The sequence below is a fragment of the Haliaeetus leucocephalus genome, unplaced genomic scaffold, assembly GCF_000737465.1.
Source record: "Haliaeetus leucocephalus isolate CR32 unplaced genomic scaffold, Haliaeetus_leucocephalus-4.0 Scaffold556, whole genome shotgun sequence".
NCBI lineage: Eukaryota > Metazoa > Chordata > Aves > Accipitriformes > Accipitridae > Haliaeetus > Haliaeetus leucocephalus.
Window position 1 is genome coordinate 5,997,135 of NW_010972992.1, and position 17,869 is coordinate 6,015,003.

Here is a 17,869-nt window from a genome sequence, read left to right on the forward strand (position 1 = left end):
ACACCCAATGTGATCCGAAACAGAATTATTCATAACTTTTATGTAAGCACTTGTATACTGTCACACACAAGTGGAAAGCTCTCTGTCAAACTAGGTAAATGCAATGCCTACATCAGCGATCATTTACTGAGTCATGAGTAACTTCTGTTCTGCTCAATTGTGCTCAAGGAGAAACTGTTACCATCAAAGCTATAAGCTAGGTGTTCTTGGCTTTTCGGGATACGTACTGCACTCTAGAAAGGTTGTCTCCTTTCATCTTCTGAGATGACTTCACCTTTTTGTTAAAACAGGTGGTTGCATTTGAGGTATCTTGTCACCTCGGGTATTGTTGAAAAATAACATTAAAGCTTTTTAGTCAGCAGTTTGTCAGCTTAGCTGTGGATTAGAAACATATCTTTCCATCCTTGCATAGAATTCCCAAAGCTAAATTTTCCCGGCTGTTTTTGGCAGTGCCATCACTTTCTAGCAGTTCCGTAAAATGCCATGATCCATCTTAATTTTCACTCCAGGATGTGGTGGTGGTACCGTTCCTGAAGCAAACTAGCTCTTAGTATCTCATTCTGGAGAATCTCTGCATGTTCAAAGGTTCCTTGCTGCTTACATTCCTTGGTTCCTATAATCTACATTGCCAACAGCAAGGCTAGTCAGGCACTGTCTTGGCCGTTGTCAGCTAGCATTGCATGCATAGTGCACTTTATATTGACTGTCTGCTTTTCATTTTAGTATATGCATCGTTTTATTTACGTGTATGTAAATGTGAACTGATGGAATCATGGATGCTGTAGCTTGACACTGACAGACTTGATATCCATTGTTATGCTTAAATTGGAAGGTATTGTGACAGTGCAAGCTTTTCCTGCTCTGCCCCAATCCTCACTAACTGTAGAAATTAGTTGTAGCAGTAAGACTGGAGTTTGGTTTTCAGGATTTTCAGTCCTTGATCTTGGAGCTTCTGTGTGATAGCAGGGGATAATAGTAAGTTGTCCCACCAAGCTGAACTAATCTTACTTTGAAGTTGAGGCAACAGGCTATGTGTAAGTGATTTAATGGAATCACTGAATGGAAATTAATCATAGGAACTGGTCAATGATTTTTTTTCTTCAGAAAAACAACTTGCCAAGGGTCATGATACATATTTTGCAGTAATTTAAAACTCATCCACTGTTTTTTTTTTTATATTTAACAAATAGTAACAATTTTCAGTTTGTGAAATGAGTCGCTAAAGGAGTTTCCCCCTACAGTTGAAGGCTTTCTTTCAGACACTTTCTTCTTATTAAGCTCTGGTTAGAGAGCCTTGTCTGTCTCCATGTTTTATTTATAATACGAAAGACTTTTCCTAAAGTGAGCAGGCTGCAGGTACAGTAGTTCTGAGAACTGTATGTGGCTTCAAACATTATATTGACTAGAGAGTAGGCAGATATTATAATATTGATATAGGGAGTGTCTGAACAATGTGGATCAAGCATGATGTAGCACCTTTTAGTTTATCCAAACAATTTCATGTAAGAAATGTGGACTTTATTTAGGTTATGTGTGGAGTTATATAGCAAAAGTGGAGGGGAAAAAAAGCAAGGCTTGTAGCAGACTGTCCACAATGTTCTGTTCCACATTGAGAAAGTCCCTTCTCAGGCAGCTGAGAAATACTACTTATTAACAGACAGACTTCATTAATGCTTTATGACTGTGCTGTCATGGGAGAAATTAATTGCAGTATTGCCTTTTCAAAGTGGCGTGTGCTCTCTGTCCTGACACAAATCCATTGCAGTTCAATGCTGCAGCCCGAGGAGCCTGTAACTGTGGGGAGGCTTATCAGTGGTGGTGCCAGGCGGTTACTGTTCTATTGCAATCACATTGATTTTTAGATCCTGGGTGTGGAATAGTCTCTGCATGGCCCAGTTTGGAGCAGACTGATAAGGCTCCTTGTTTCTTAGCAACCACAGTCTGCCATAGCCAGAACCTTCCCCTCTGCAGCTGGAGGGAAAATTCTGAATGTCTCAAATTTGTATCTTGAACCAAGGTAAGTCCCCCTGGCATATTTAATTCAAAGGGCTTTACCAACACATTCCTATTATTTGAATGCAAAAGTTCCTTAACAAATGGAAAGCATAACTTCTCTCGTCATTAATAAGACGCTCTAATTTCTTTCCCTGTTCTTTAGACCTGTGTCTTTCCTGGGCATGGAGGTGCCATATGTCCTTCTCTTAACTAGACTCGTAGCAGAAGTTACCAGCAAATCTACTGAAAGTTCGGTAGGTACTTCATGTTTTTTGTCATGCTAGGCACTATAAAAACAGAAGTATCAGATTATTTTCCTCTCACATTGTAGTTTATAGAAGGCTTTCTAATTCAATAGAAGTGACCTGTACTCCTAGCAGTCATTAACTGAAACTTTTACAGTGGGTCAGTTTGCCGTGATGGCTGATTGCCTATTAAAGCATTGAATTCTTCCCAGTCATGTGCTTGTAGGATAGCAGAGGTGCAACTGGTAATGCCTCTCATCATGTGGAAAAAGCACCCTGATGGTCAAAGACCCCCACTTTTCAAGCTGCTTGGCAGTTTAACTACAAACAGTCCAAAACTTGGATACCCAAAAGTTAACTTTTAAATGACTGAGAAGCTCTGAAGCAAACACTACTTCAAGTCACAGAAGAAGGTCAAGAGTACAAAATTCTAGTTGCAGGAGAGTTTGACCAACAAAACTTCTTAAGAAACTGGTCTTAAGCTTGTTATCTATAGATCTTCTGGTTCTTTACGGTAGTCTACCTCCCCGTGATGTGCTAAGAGTGTGAAGTCAGCCTACTAATTTCAGTTTTGACAGTCCCAACCATTTCTTCTGATAGCTTTGATCTTTGTCACCCCTGGATTTGATGGGTTTTGCAGATAAGCAGAAAAATACTGGCTGTTACATGTTGGGTATATTTAAGTTGCTTCTATGGCTGAATATAGATCAGGTCTTGTTACTTTTGACCAAGAATACTTCATCCATTTTTAAGACTGATTTGACTTGCTATATTCTTTAGGGGAATGTACCTGCAAAGCTTTAAAAGGCATGGGTGTTTTGTGGCTTATTTTTCTTGTACAGATTCAGAGAGTGGATATGCCCAAGTCTATAGGGGATGTTACTAATATCTATCAAAAGAACCACAGAGTTTCTAACAACCATTTATCTCTAAGCTTATGTCACAGCTTGTTGTAATTCGTAAATAATTTTGAAACTGGCTTTTATATAAACAAAGGAAAAATTAAAATAAACTACGTGCCTTCAGGATATGTGAAGTTATTCTTTTATATTAAATGTTGAAGGAAGAAGCTTTTGTAGTTCTGCTGGATTGCTCTGCCAAATGTAGATGTTATCATCACTTGCAATATGGGCATTCAGTGAAAACTGTTTTTTTGCTAGTCATTTTGCCAATAGTATTTCTGAGCAAATCTGTTAGGGCATTTGTGTGCTGTGGGAAGGCTAACCCCCTCTGAACTGTGCTTCGCTGAAAAATTTAGCAAGTATATTTCTAAAGCAGTTTTTTGAGGCTTTGTCCAATGTCAACAGCAGATTGTGCATTTGTTCTCCAAGTGTTAGTTTGGGTAGCAGCTGCCAGGTCAAAATCAGCTTGATGGTGCATCTAGCTTGTTCTTTCCTTGTAAGGTTGCTTAATGCGAAAAGAAAAAGTTACAGCAAGTTTTAACTGCAGTTACTGCTTATTCCTCTATGTTCTCTGTAGATTCTTTGTTTTCTTGTTGAAGTGTTTCAGTAAACTTAAAAACCGTGTGAAATAGAATTTCTGTTCTTAGGTTTCGGAAACAGAATGCTGTGTGGATATGTTGGATTCAAACAGTTCCTGTCCAGTAACGAACCAGTGCAGTCCAGGTATAGTGTGTCATTGTTTAATAAAATTCCAGATTGTTTTTGACAGTTAACACCAAAATACAGTGCCTAATTAATTGGGGAGTGAAAACAAAATAATTAGTGCATGTACATATTGAAGTTTTTCTTCCTCTGTAGACACAAGGTAATGCTTCTTATGACTCATAAATATTGTTCTTGCATGGTAAGGAGAGTAGACAGCTATTAATAAGGTTATTCTTTATCTTTTTTAGTTAGTGTGCAGTTAGATTATGTAAGAGCTATTGTAAATGCTTAAAAGCCCATATAATGAGCATAAAAAGCAAAAATGCTGTAATGTGTATCTAAGGGAGCATTAAGAATAAATTCAATATTGTCTTGTTAGCACAGAATGCCTCATTCTTCCGAGTGCCATTTATGTAGAGTTGTTTTCTTCTAAATGAAGTTAAAAACTTTTGTCACTCTCCAGCAGTAGTAAAAAAAATTTTAATGCCACTTTATTTAAAATCAGAGAGTGGGAAAATGGCTTCAGAGCCCACAGTAACAAGAGAATTAGTGACTTAACAATTGGGGTCCACTTCTGGGTTCAGTCATTTCCTTGTGACAGCTGTTAAAGCATTTTAAGCCTATCTATTTTCACTGCTTCGTTACTTCTCTAGCTGTTGCTTCATTTAATGCATTGTTTTCTGCTTCTAAATGATCTTAGATATGATATAAACAATTGTCTCCAAGTCACGGGATAGTGTTCTTAAATCTTACTGTAAACTGATAATCTACCAATATCTTTGGTGTCAGATAAGTGCTTTGATGCTTCCTTCCTATTACTGTAGAAAGTCTTTGCCCTTACATTGGGTCTGTTTGTGTTTAGATTAAATGTCAGATGTAATTTATTACTGTGGGCATCAAATGTGGTGCTTCTCTCTAAGGAAAAATGTAGCAGCAGAGCTGTTTTCAAATCAGCACCTTACTAATAGTTTGCTTTATGGGATAATTGATACCAGTTTGGCTCAAGGCTCTATAGAACTGGATTTTAGCCAGCACAGTAAGTTTTTTTTTCTTTTAAATGTAGACTGTAATATGATCTAGTAGGAATAGCCTTCTAATCTTCATGTCTCAAGTCTAAGCCTCAAGTGAAACCACCACAGCTTTATTGTATTAAATGAAGTTGTTACTGAAGATGTGCCCTAAAATCTCTTTTTCTTAACAAAGACGTAGCAGTATGCGCATTTAAGCATAAATTGAGATTTGAACATTGAAGACAGGCCAAGATGAAAGTTTAATCAGTTTCCAGCCTGCCTGGTAGGGTGACCGAGATAAAACACTCACCATCTGTCACAGAATAGTTTAAACAGGTTTGGGTGGTTCTTAAAGTGAAACAAATAGTACAATACTTGAGAGGACTGAGGCATGGGGAAGAGACTGTATTATGGCAGTATTCGTGTTTTAGCTTGCCATGCTTCAAGTGATTGATTATAGGGATGCCAGCACCTTTTTTCATCCAACTACACTTTCTGGTTCTTAGCATCTTTGTCCCTGCCTATTTCTATTTTCAGTACTATATATTAAAATGGCATTAAATTTTGTTTCGACAGTGTATGACCTCTGAAAATAAATGGCAAAATTCTGCTGCTTTTTTAGTCTTGTTGAGGGTAGTTGCAGGTTGTTAGACACTTCCCATTTTTCTCAAAACTAAAACACGTGAAGCAGTGAATGGAGCTATGTTGAAATTGCCCTCTGGGAGCTGTTTGCTTGTAACTCTCTTTCTCCTTTTTGGCCCTTGAAAGGTTATCTTTTCTGGAATAAATGCTTTGAAATGAAACCTCTTAACTCGTGTAATATAATAGGAAGCAGGAGATGTTTGTAACCAGTAGACCAAACAGAAGGAACTTCTGTTGCCTTTATCTCTTTCTGAAGGCTAGGAAATATCTCCAGTGTTGCTTTTGTTGTTTTCAAACCTCTGTACATCTTATTTTTATGCAGGTTGTTACAGACGATGGAATGAGGATGGTAGTAGCAGCTGCATTAAATGCAAAAATGAAACCCTTCCTGTTTTATCTATTTACAATCTGACTGAATGCAGAAATAGTGAGTCATTTACAATCCCTTCATTTTGATGGGTGTTTTTCGGTACCAAGATCTCTTCTTGCATGCATGGTCCAGCAAAGACTGTTCAAGAAGGCATGAAATGTTGCAGATTGTGTTGGTTTTTTGGTTTGTTTTTTTCCCCTTCCCTTGTAAAACTTCAACCTTTTCCTAATATAACTTTGAGCTTTCAAACATGCAACAAAACCTATGGAAACTTTGAAACTTAGTTTGCAGAAACTGTGCAGAGTGCTATGGAACCATTCCAGAGTCTGGGGGGTGGGGGGAATCAGAATCTTGTTATGTATTAGAGTAGCTAATCTGCAAAGCCAAATGCAATATCAAGAAAAAAAAATTATTCTGCCCAATATAAGTTCTTTGAAAAAAATGTGTATTAAGACGAATAGCTTCATTTTGTATGTGTGCTTTGTTTGAGAGGTGAGAACCATTCAATTCCTTCTAAATATTTTTTTAATGAAAGAGACAAACTTGATGTAAGTTTCTGGGAAATGCACTACTGAATTATTTTCTTTTTGGACAAATTATGATGATGCTTGTTTGCTTCTCTCTTTTTTTTAAATCTCAAAAGTGATATAAAGAATGAATTTTTCATGGTAGAAATCAGGGTTCTTGTACAATTTCAAATAATTACTGAGAAGTAATTTTCAACAGATCTGTAGTTTTTGTGAGATTTTAATTTAAAAAATTCTTTTTTATTACAGCTGGTATCAGAGGAATGAATTTCCAAATGAATGTAAGCACCGTAACTCCTTTCATACAGAACATAGGTGAGTAAATGGAAATAGCTATTGAGCGCAGGCTTTGTGATTATTCACCGCGTACCAGCCCCTTCATGACACAGCATTTGAAACAAGTTGTAAAATGTTTTTCTGTAGCATAGCTTTTATTCTAAATGTAGTAGCCATTTTTACTTTTTCTGAGTTGTTCTCAACAAGAATCTTTTGTAAGTCTTAGAGTTGAATTTTGAGGTAACTGTGTTTTACTGAATAGTTCTGATTTTTGTCCTAGTGATCTTGAAGTGATTTTTTGGGTACAGGTTCAGCTGGTTATTTATGAAACCCCATAACTTGAGTGCTGAACCTTATGCTGCAAGAGTTTTGGGTTTTAGGGGTGAGGCAACGTGTTACACACCTGTTACATCTTGGTTAGTCTTTCTATAAGTTGATTTTATCACTGCTGACCAGTCATTTCTGTTTAATTTCCTAAAACTACTTGTTCAACACTGGTAGGAATAATACAAATTGAGACTATTTAGATGGTATCCTATCTCTTGCTGAAGTGTTGCTAAATGAAGTGATTTAGTGTTACAGGGCGAGTGCTTATCAGTGCTCTTAAAAAGGAAAGCTAAACAGCCATGTCAAACTTGAGTGCTGCTGATCCCTTTCTAACATTTGTCTTGTCCTGCATATACTTGACTTGTATCTAGTGCTCTTCAGTGTGGACTTCTCAAGCAGAGTTGTCAGACAGATCTGTCTTAGTTTGTGTGCAACAAGATGAGTAACAACTTTTGTTTTAAGAAACGCTTGCTCGTTGGGATCATAATCTTAAATAAAACAGCAGAATGAATATGCAGGACATTTTCTGAGGCAGGGAAAGTGGGAATAGAGATGAAGGAGGGCACCTTTTGCTAATGTCTGCCTCCTTAAATGGTTTCTATATCAGTCACTTGTGGAAAATATAATACTGGGTGTACTGTACTAGTGGTATATTGTCTGTTGACAAGTCTGTCTTTAGGAGATTTCATTTAAGGAATAAAAGAACAATATTAATGTTGACTGCCTCCCAGCGCTGGTTTTGAAAGTTATATAAAAGAAACGGAACGATGGATTAAAAATTTGTCTGCCTTCAAAAAAGTAGGGACTAAGGCTTTCCTGACATTTGACAGGTGGGGTTGGGGAAGTTGCTCGTGTAATAAAATGAGTATTGAAAGATCTTTGCAAATATTTCAGTGAGGTCTGTCTGTATATTAAACCCCCCACCCCGTTGTTTCTTTTTTTTTCTCCTATGAATATCAGGAAGTGGGTCTTTATCTTTTGTTTAACCTTTCTATTAGAAGAGATTTGTAGTGAATAATAGTCTTTTCTCTCTCTCGTTATATATATTTTTTTTGTACAGGGGGCCCAGAAGTGGCAGCCTCTCTCATCTTAGGGACATTTTTCATCAGTTTATTCCTGATTCTGTCTGTTGCTTCTTTCTTCTACCTCAAACGTGCCAATAAACTTCCTAATGTTTTCTACAGAAGAAACAAAGGTAAAATATCTCTCATTGTCTATTTAATCTCTAAAATTTTGGCCCTTGAGTTTTTTAAGTTAAAACCTTTTAAATTTCTTCATGTCGGTGTCCTAACTTATTGTAACTACTGTTATCTCTTCTGATCAGCTAAAGCAAAGCAAACTAATGAAAATTTTTTTCCTGCTATGTGTTTACAGTATGTATGTTTTTATGGCAGTGCACAGGATGTCTGTTCTCAGTCTAAGTGTGATTAGGTGCATATTACACAGTATGTCTCACACTAACCCAGCTATTGTTTTTTGTAGCTTTCAAAGATTTGCCAGAGTACAATACTTGATGTTAGTTGTCACTGAATATTAGATACTTGATTTCAAAAAGGGGGGGGGGGGGGGGAAACTAGTCAGTGCTTTTTGCACAGAAGGCATTTTTATAGAACTTAATACTTGTTTATTTCAGTACACAAAATGCCAGACAATTGTAAAGCATTACAAAAAGCAGTTGTTTATTCCTGGTTTAGAGAGAAATGAACTGTAATACTAAAGGGCAGTATACTTATCATGGATGCATCAGCAGCAGGAGAAAGGGAATGGAATTTGAGGTTCCTCATTACTGTACTACTCATTCAACTGTGTTTACCCTCTAAATGCAGGACTTACTGGGGCTTGGAAGAGCTAACTGCCTGAATTTTTTTTTTGAAGGAAACACCCCTTAGCTTTTCTTCTTATAAAGAAATCTCTTCTTTATTTCTGCCACTCCTGTTACTGAGAAATGAAGCCATGTAACTAAAATGCAGTGGCCTGACTTCATGCCAAAGTGATTCCAGAAAAGCTAAGGAAAGAACACCTGGGATGTGCTTAGCCACAGGGCACCAAGACTTTATGTAGACATCTGGCTCTTTCAGATGCTTCAGTTTCTGTGAAGTTGTTCTATGTGTCCACATTTTACTAGTCTTCAGTTTCTGGGAGGTGGTGAGCAAGATATGTGGAAGGTGTTGTCTCCATTTTACCCAGTGTTTTGCATGAAACTGAGGCTGATCTATGACTGTCTCACCCCTTCTATGCAGTCACTGTGAATGATTCCCATGACAACCTCTAGCACAGCATTTGCTGTGTTAGAGCTCCTTCTGTTGAAAGCAAGCTGTTTACTCATTAGGTCTGCTAAACAAATAGACCTCCTGTTATTTTCAATTTTCATTCATGTCTTACAGGACCAAGCTCAAGCTAGACTGTCACAATAGAAATAAGCTTAAAAAGAGAAAAGGGTGTGGGTGGAGCGATACAATTCCATTGTTTGGCTAAGAATGTTGTATCTAGTCATAGTTAACTTCATGGAACATCACATTTCCAGTCTCTGTGATATCATTTTGTGTAAAAGTATACAACAGTAGCTACCTAAGGTGTAAATTGATCAGTGCCAGAGGAGCTGCTAGTATCTTAATCACAACTGCCATATTGAAACCTCTAGGTTGCCTTTGCATGTGTCTTCAAGTAAATCTAGTTAGTACAAGATTCTCCTTCAGTTTTTAAGTGGGTCAAGAGCTGTTGTGGTATGACATTTCTAAGCTGGCGGGATACCAGACCTCTGTCGAGGCTTCAGTCATACTTGTCTGACTTCCACATTTTGTACTGACAGTTTGCTCTGGTCCAGCAGGCTAAAGCTTTTATGTCCTCCTTTGAAGGAGAAGCATTAGAAACATTTCTCTGGCTTATCATGTTAGCTTTCATTCTGTCTGGATGATGATTATCACCTGGCCAATAAAGGCAGCAATCTCTTGCATAAGAAGGGTTGCATCTCTCACTGCTCAATTGTTTTCTATTTGTACTGCCTTTTTCTGGTAGTTGGCTCAAAGTGACATTTTTCCTACTGAAGCTTCTTCATATTAAAGAGACACTGCTGTGGCTGCCTTCTCTGAAAGTAAAATAAGTCATTCTTGGAGACCTTTGCAACCCTTTACCTCTAATCTTGAAGAGAGTCCTGCAGACAATGTATTCTACTGATGGGATTTCTGAATGTTCTGATCTGTTTTGGTAGTCTTTGACAAAACTATTTTTTTAACAATAGAACTATTCTGTTGCATGCATGTATTTTTAGAAAACTAGCAGTTCTAGCCTTCTAGATTAATGATGGTTAGTCTCTCTCTTTCTCTCTCTTTTTTAGCATCTGTTCTCCAGCCTAGTGAAACAGTAAGTAAATTCTGTCCTTCCAATGGGAATAAGCAAGCATAAAACATCAAGTAAACAATAACTTAAAGTTTTAAGAGTTCATTAGGGAGCTACTTAATCCTATGTATGAGAGACCGAAATAAAAATAAAAGATGTTTTGGGGTTCTTTGTCCAAACTGGAAAAAAGGTGAAGTATGAATACTGACCATATGGATTCTATTGAGTTACTTTCTCCAAGAAAGAGTATGTACACAGCAAACATTATTGGAACCCTAAAATGTTCCTGTATTTTTTAATGAAAGACTGTGAAGACAAAAGGTGCTTTGTTTGACATGATCATTCTTCTGTTATGCAGGCATCCATGATACCTCCCCCAGCTTCTTCAGGTGAGGAACTGTTCTCTGGGGCATGCTGGTACAAATGTTTTACCTGTTGGCTTCCCTTTTATGTATCTTGTTATTGAAAAGCAGGCAAACTATCTCAAAGTGGATATGCTAAAAACACACAGCAAGTCAAAACAATTACCTGTAAAGCCTGGTATAGAACGGTGGAATCTGTTGAGGGGACAGAAATCCAGTGAAATCTGTCTAGTAGACCTTCTTGATGGGATTTATTGCTTTAATTAATGTAGGCATACAGTATTGATAGAGCATGTTATGTTAAAATAGATCTTTTGACAGCTCCTAAAATAGATCTTTTGACAGCTCCTAAAATAGATCTTTCACTTCTCTGTCCTAATAGACAAGTCTTACAAGTAGATGCAATATTTTTTCATAAGTGCTCAAAAATAAATTATTCAGTCTGGGACCTATTTTCAGGATTGGAATCTTCTTGTCAGTGCCAGGTTGGCTCATTTTCAGGCTTGCTGATTTGAAGCTTATTAGCTTCTTGAAACAAATGATACAGACTGTTTGGAATATACAGTTTTGTGTGTATGTGGTGTGCGGGGTGTTTGTAGGTTGACTTTTTTGGCAAAGTGGGTTTTTAATACATGTGAAACTCGGGCAGAAATTTATTTCTTGAGGAAGATTAAATCTAATCAGCTTGTCTCAATTTTTCTCCCCAATTTTTCATAATTTCAACCTATAAATATTACTGAGTAGTTCATACTCTAATATGCTGGTTTAGACCAGATCTGGGTAATCCAAGAGCAAAAACTTGCTTTTTGGTGGGCCTCTAAATTTGTGCTACTTCTAGGAAATAGTATATGCCATTCTTATATTATTAATGAGCCAGTGAGAGCCTAATAAAGCATGAAATATCTAAATATGACTCTCCCAAAATATACATTTGAAAGGGCAATGGATTACACCAAATCAAATCAAGGCATTCTTTTAAGTGTCTCTGACCATGTAACAAAGTTTGAAAAGAAGTAGGTAGTAAAGGGTATATTTTGCAAATGATAGAAGAATTTATATCTATACAAGAAATTAGAGTGGCTAGGAAAGTGGATTTATTTGGCCAGGGTAATACAGTAAAATACCTTGTTTCTGTGCATGATCCCTATACTTTCAAGACAATGACAGAACTTGCAATGACTTAAAAGTGAGATAGACCAAATCTAAAAACTTAAGAAATAATGGCCTTCGAAGCTCAGCAAAATTTCTGGTCTTGCTTCTCATGTATGCATAGGCCTTTTTAATCAAGATGTTGTAATTAAAATTTAACTTTTATTGATGCAGTCTTTAACTTTTAAACATTTTTTAGATGTGTTCCAAACTTGATCTGGGTCTGGCTGTTAAACTGACAGCCAGTGCTGCTTCTGAAACATCTTAGTTTCCTTACCTTAATTTATACATCTGTTTAAAAAGAAGGTGCAGTTGTGGGAGTTTTTGTTAGGGCTGAAAAAGGAAAGCTACATGTACTGTAAACACTTGCAAATAATGGGAATAGTTTGTAATGAGCACCTTATTTAGTAGGCCATTAGAAGCTTGTTTAAAAAGTTTATTTGCAGACTTTTGTTGTATCAGCTCTATGTAGGGGGTTTTGTGTTGTTTTTTGGGGGGGATTTTTTTAAGGTCCAGAATGACTTTGGTCACTCAGGAATTGTTGGATGGCATGTGGTGTTATGAATTAATGATAAAGGCATGCTTATACAGCAGGTGCTAATGATGTTTCTGTGCCCACCATTTCAGTTCGGAAGCCACGATATGTCAGACGAGAACGGTCACTAGTGACGTCTGCATCTGCTGCTATGATCTCTTCTTCTGAAACCAGGGTCAGCAATGTTTAGCCTTCATTCTTGACTGAGGACTTGATAAGTGTACACAGTGTCGAAGAAACTTTTTCTGAATCCACTGAAGTGCCAGGAAAACATCGCAAGCAGCTGACCTAAATGGAAGCCAAATTACTGTCTCAAAGGGTTTGTGCCAAATGTTAACAGAGAAATGAACTAATGCAAAGATACTGATGGCAGGCTACATCCAGTTCGGTGAACTGCTTTGGTGATCTTGAAATGCACTATTCCAGCTCTGTGGTTTCATTTGTCTCCTACAGATGCTGTGTTTAAAATCTTTAAATAATCTGCCTTTCTTTGGTACACTTTCAGTTTTGGCAAGTTCTTCCTGTGTTGTGATGTGTTCTGTGTCCCCAGAGCTGAATGTCTCAGTGCTGCAGGCCAACACAAAACACTGAGATTACTCAAGGATGTGGACTTGTTTGAAGGACCCACTTGTAAATGCTACTAACACTAAGTGCCACTGCTTTTAACGTTGTAGGACAATATAACAATACTTAACATGCAGTATCCTTTTGAAGCAAAAAATGATGCCTCCTGGAGCATCCTCTTCAGCCTATGACATAGCTGACCCTGGTTTTTAACTGTGAATATAGACCCGCTATCCAGATACTGTTGTTCTTGGTGCTTTTGAAGGCTGTGGACAGTATAGGTCCAATCCCAAGTGTGGGAATTTGTTGGGAAGCTTTTCCAATTGGCTTCAGCTTCGTCCTTGGATAAAGAGCCATTTGCTATGGCTTTATAACTGATAGGCTGCTATGTCTGTCCTGCAAAGACTGTCTCTGCTAGCACTCTTCCCTTAACGTAACAGTTGAAAGGAAACCAAAATTCCTGCAGAGTAGCTGTGCATCCGTTGGGCATGTCAGTGGGTATTGAGATGATCTGGAGAGGTCAGGTGAATTTCTGCCAATGCAATAAGGGGTTTCTTTGGTCAAGCCCTTGATTAACAGGCCTGACATCTGCAGGCCAGCACCTTATGACAGAGCTCGACAAGTATTTCGTAGTTGAAAGTGCCAGCCTAAATAGCCCTCACTCTTGGATGCTTGTTCTTGCCCATCTTATGCCAGCTGTGTGGCTGAGTAGTCACTTTATGAGGAAATTAAAGTAGCTGTTAAAGTCATTTTTTTTTGGCTAGGTTCTCTTTCACCAATTTTTTTCCTGGCATGGCTGACTTGCTATGTGAACATGTATAGCAGCATAATGGGCACAGTGGTATGGGCATAAGAGTGGGTGACTGGAAAATAAGTGAAAAATCTGAGGTTGCTAAATTGGTTGAAGTTCACTGTCACCATATGTGAAATTATAACTATGCAGCTTGTGCATTCCCACCTACCTGTGTTGCTATTGCCTGTTTTGGTTTAGCTGGCACTCCATTATGGGTCTATGCTCCTAAAATAAATTACTTGGAAGCTCTTCATCGGCATCCACTGGCATGAACAAACTGGAACAGCCTGTTCTCTTTTTTCAGGAAAATGTGAACATAACTGTCTTGAGCTGACATGACACCCATATGGAGAGTCCAAACCTTGTGATCCAGATTCCCTTTTCTCTGTGGTTAAAAGCTTATTGAAACCTAAAAAAGGAGAACTGGGATGGGAGGAGATAAATATATCTTATTGAATAGACCTGTTTTTATGTAAGTTTCAGTGCAGTTGTGTTTACTTTTATCTCTGTCCTTACAAAGTAATGAGATCTCTTGTAGCATCCAGACAAGCTAGGGTAAAGATTGGGGATAAAGAGCAAACCATGAAGAGGACCCTGTGTCAAAAAAAAAAAAAAAGCCTGAATTGCTGTATGGAGAAACTTAAGATTGTCTTTCTATCACAATGATAAATGAAATTTTTGTTCTACTGGACAAAACTAAAGACAGCAGACAATGTCATTTTGAGACCCTTCACTTTTCAATATGAAATGTGCTTTATAGTTCGTTATGTTCCAAGTTCAGGAGGTGGCAGTTTTGTTTCTGTCGTTTTGATGTCTTTTTGTCTTTGTGCTGCTGTGATTTTCCACAGGTAGAAATTATGTCTGGAGGTCATAGACTTTTTCTGAACTTAGTTGCTGAATATTTTCCTAACTGCTAAAGAAAAGGAGTAACTATGCAAATAATGCCAAGAAACTGCACCTTTGAAAGCAGGGAGTTTCTGCTTGCGAATCTATCAATGATAGTGCATTCTTGTATTGCTTAGTTGCTAATGTATTCCTTCTACACATAAATTACTGAAGGATCATTCAAGTCATTGTACCGTCTGAACCCTATCTTATCCTCAAGTGCATATTGTAACTTAGTTTAATGTCAAGCGTCTAGTGCTCTAACTTCTGTGCAGTCAAGTTTTTCTCAATGATAACATCTTTCCCTTCCCATATTCTCCCCCCCCAGCAAACTCTTTTAAATGCAGCATATTTTTACTATTTTTCTGTGTGTTTCAGGAACTGTTCAGCTTTTGTTATTGCTGTCTGACACAGTGGACTCCTGGTCTAAACAGTTTCTCATTCGCTTGCTCTGTCAAATTAAATATATGATGTGGTGTTTTGGTTTCCATCTCCCTTCAAAATAATAATACATACCTATATATATATATTTTAAAAAATTGGCTTTAATGAACCCTGGTATTTAATGTATTTGTATATTTTTAAATTGTGTTAAAATAAACATATTCGAGCTTTTTTTTAATGACTGTGGAGGTCATTCATGTGTTTCCTTTTCAAGCACAGAATGAAGGGAGCTAAATTTAGCACCCAAAGTAGATAATTGTTTTGACTCGTATGGCATGTTACCTCCACTGGAACTGAAGTTTAAAAAAAAAAAAAAAAATCTGCTGAATGATCCTGCCCAGTTCTACAGTAGGATAGCCAGGCTGTTCTTCTGCAGGCTATATCTTCACACCTTAAACCATATGGTAGAAGCCACCCATAATGGCCTTACCTGTAGTGGTGTGAAAGTAACTCTTTGGCAGAAACTGTAGCTTCAGTAGATGACAGAATTTTTACATTAGTGTATGCTTACTTAAATCTCATTCAAAGAAGATAGCAGGAGTAGCAAGAAATCTCTTTTAGAGGAGGCTGCTAAATAGTGCCAAATGTACCAGAAGTCGAGGTTATCAGGATAATTTCTTATCAAGTGAAGATTATGGTCTTGGGTTTGGGGGTTTGGATATCTTCCCCTATCTGATCTCTGATTAATTTAAATAAGTGTGTTCTTACTGTCCTTTCTCTTCCCTGCCTGGGAATTTGGTACTCTTGTTGGACTTCTTTCTTACAAATGTATCTTGTGTTCTTCACTCCAGTTGCCAAAACAATCCACAATAACGAGAGCTGAGCCAAAGGAAATTGGGATGCTGAGCCATATGGTCTGAAATACTAGTCGTTAAATTCGGCAAAGCTCTTTTCCCTCACAGAACTAGCTGAAGTAGCCTGACATGTGAGAAAAGATGCTGCTTTTAGTGAAGTATGCTGATGAGCGAAGGATAAGCCAAATGCTTTAATGCCTACGGTGCATGCACTGTGGAAAGTCTAATAAACTTTGTTGTCAAAGCCAAGGTGACAGTGTCACATACAAAGAGAAATTGGCCTGGAAAATTATCCCACTGGGACAGGAAGACTTAAAAGTGGATTTGTCAGTTAAATGGACTCTGACCACCATGCACACCAGCATATAACAGCCTTTGGGAAGAGGAAGTACTAAGTGTCCTTGCCATTAGTCACCTGACTGAATTCAGTAGGTGAAATTGGCAGTAAGTGAACTGGGGAGAGCTGTAAGTGGATGTATGACAACAGGGAACAATTTGAGACTGTATTTTGCACACTTGAGAGGAGCTGTCTCCCTTATCCATATGACACCATCTGAAGGTGAGTGCATGGTAGGTAGAAGACTCTGACAATCGTTTCTTAAAATTGTAAGTCTAAAACCTTGTTTCACTAAAATCTGTTATCCGGTTACAGGCCTTCCAGAAGGCTGGTGTCATATGCATAAAGAATGAAACAGAAACGATATTGCATACAGGCCCTCTAAAGTATTTTGCTGTATGAAACTGCATGAAGTTTGCTAAAGTGATAAAGCTTTGTGCAAACATAATGACTTAGGTTCAACCTACCTTCCCCTAGGCATTAATCAAAGTTCACAGAAACTGCGTTCTGAAGTTCTGTCTTGTGTCTTTCTCTGCATTTTTTTTCTTTTTTTCTCCTCTTCTGTCCCCTGCCTCCATCAAAAGCTTCTTGGAAACGTTGCTTGGAAATACGCCTGGGAGTACAGGCACAAGTCTAACTTCCTGACAGTAAGATTTGAAGGCTGAAAGCTGTTAAACTACAGAAGAAATTGAAGGGGAGTGGAAAAAGAAGCTGGGGGGACAACTTAGGTGCTAATTGGGAAAAAGGAGCAATACGGTTTTTGTTCTTGTCCCTCTACAGTTACACAGGATGTGATCTAAGTTGCATGGGCAAAGAGATGGAAGAGTAGGAAAGAATACCGAAGTTGATACAAAAGCTTGAGGCTCTATCATCTACTTGAGATTTGTAGATAACTGGGTGGAGAGATTCAGCAGTGTGTGACTGTACAGAAATGCTGTCTGCTACAAACGGTTGAGCTTAGCAGGGAAGTGTAGCTGTGCTGTGCCAAGCTAGTACCTACACAAGAAAGCAAACAAAACAAACAGAAGTTGTACCTGCTTGCACTCAGAATTAATTTGGTTGTCATTTTAAGCTGTTTGAAAGAATGCATTTAAGATGTAGTCAATATCTGGAGTGTGCTTGTGTTGCTCTTGCTACCAACACTGAGGTTTGTTGTAGTGTCTAAAGGCTGCTTTGCATTTTTGTCATTTATTTTTAATGCTCCCTGGTGGAAAAAAAAAAAGAAATGATACAGTGTTTATCATTCTAATAGCCTCAACATATTTTTATTGCTAACTGATTGGAAGCAACAGTATTCAGATAATTGCACTTCCTGTTTCAGAGCCTGGTGATTTATGTCCCTTAGTAAAGTGTTAAGTATTCTGAAATGATAGTTTCAGTAAGATGTGATGCAGGTTGGAGGTATTTGCTCCAAATGATTAAGTCTTTACCATTAAAGTTGCTGTATTCTGTAACAGGACTAATATAGAAGGGGTTAGGCTTTAGACATGTCATACTGATTTTGTAATGAGTGTTGTTTATAAATAAGTCATCTGTTTTGTTGCAATTTTACATCCATCAAATTGTAATGTTCTCTTCTGCTTCACAATCCCACTCCCCACAGGAATGCAGTAATTTGGAGTGGGATGCTCGACTTCCTAAAATGCTCAGGCTGTTCCACAATGCTGTAGT

The 17,869-nt window shown here is 37.8% G+C and overlaps 1 protein-coding gene across 1 annotated transcript; it reads left to right on the plus strand.

The window, feature by feature from the left end:
- The first annotated feature begins 1,451 nt into the window (after window positions 1-1,451).
- Window positions 1,452-13,651, plus strand: LOC104838030 (chromosome unknown open reading frame, human C1orf159). The gene is made up of 10 exons (XM_010577537.1): window positions 1,452-1,502; window positions 1,932-2,017; window positions 2,159-2,249; window positions 3,790-3,865; window positions 5,822-5,926; window positions 6,646-6,711; window positions 8,060-8,194; window positions 10,334-10,359; window positions 10,694-10,724; window positions 12,474-13,651. Exons 1-10 carry the CDS (start codon window positions 1,452-1,454, stop codon window positions 12,569-12,571), a joined length of 765 nt encoding a protein of 254 aa, XP_010575839.1. The 3' UTR covers window positions 12,572-13,651.
- Window positions 13,652-17,869: the final 4,218 nt, after the last annotated feature.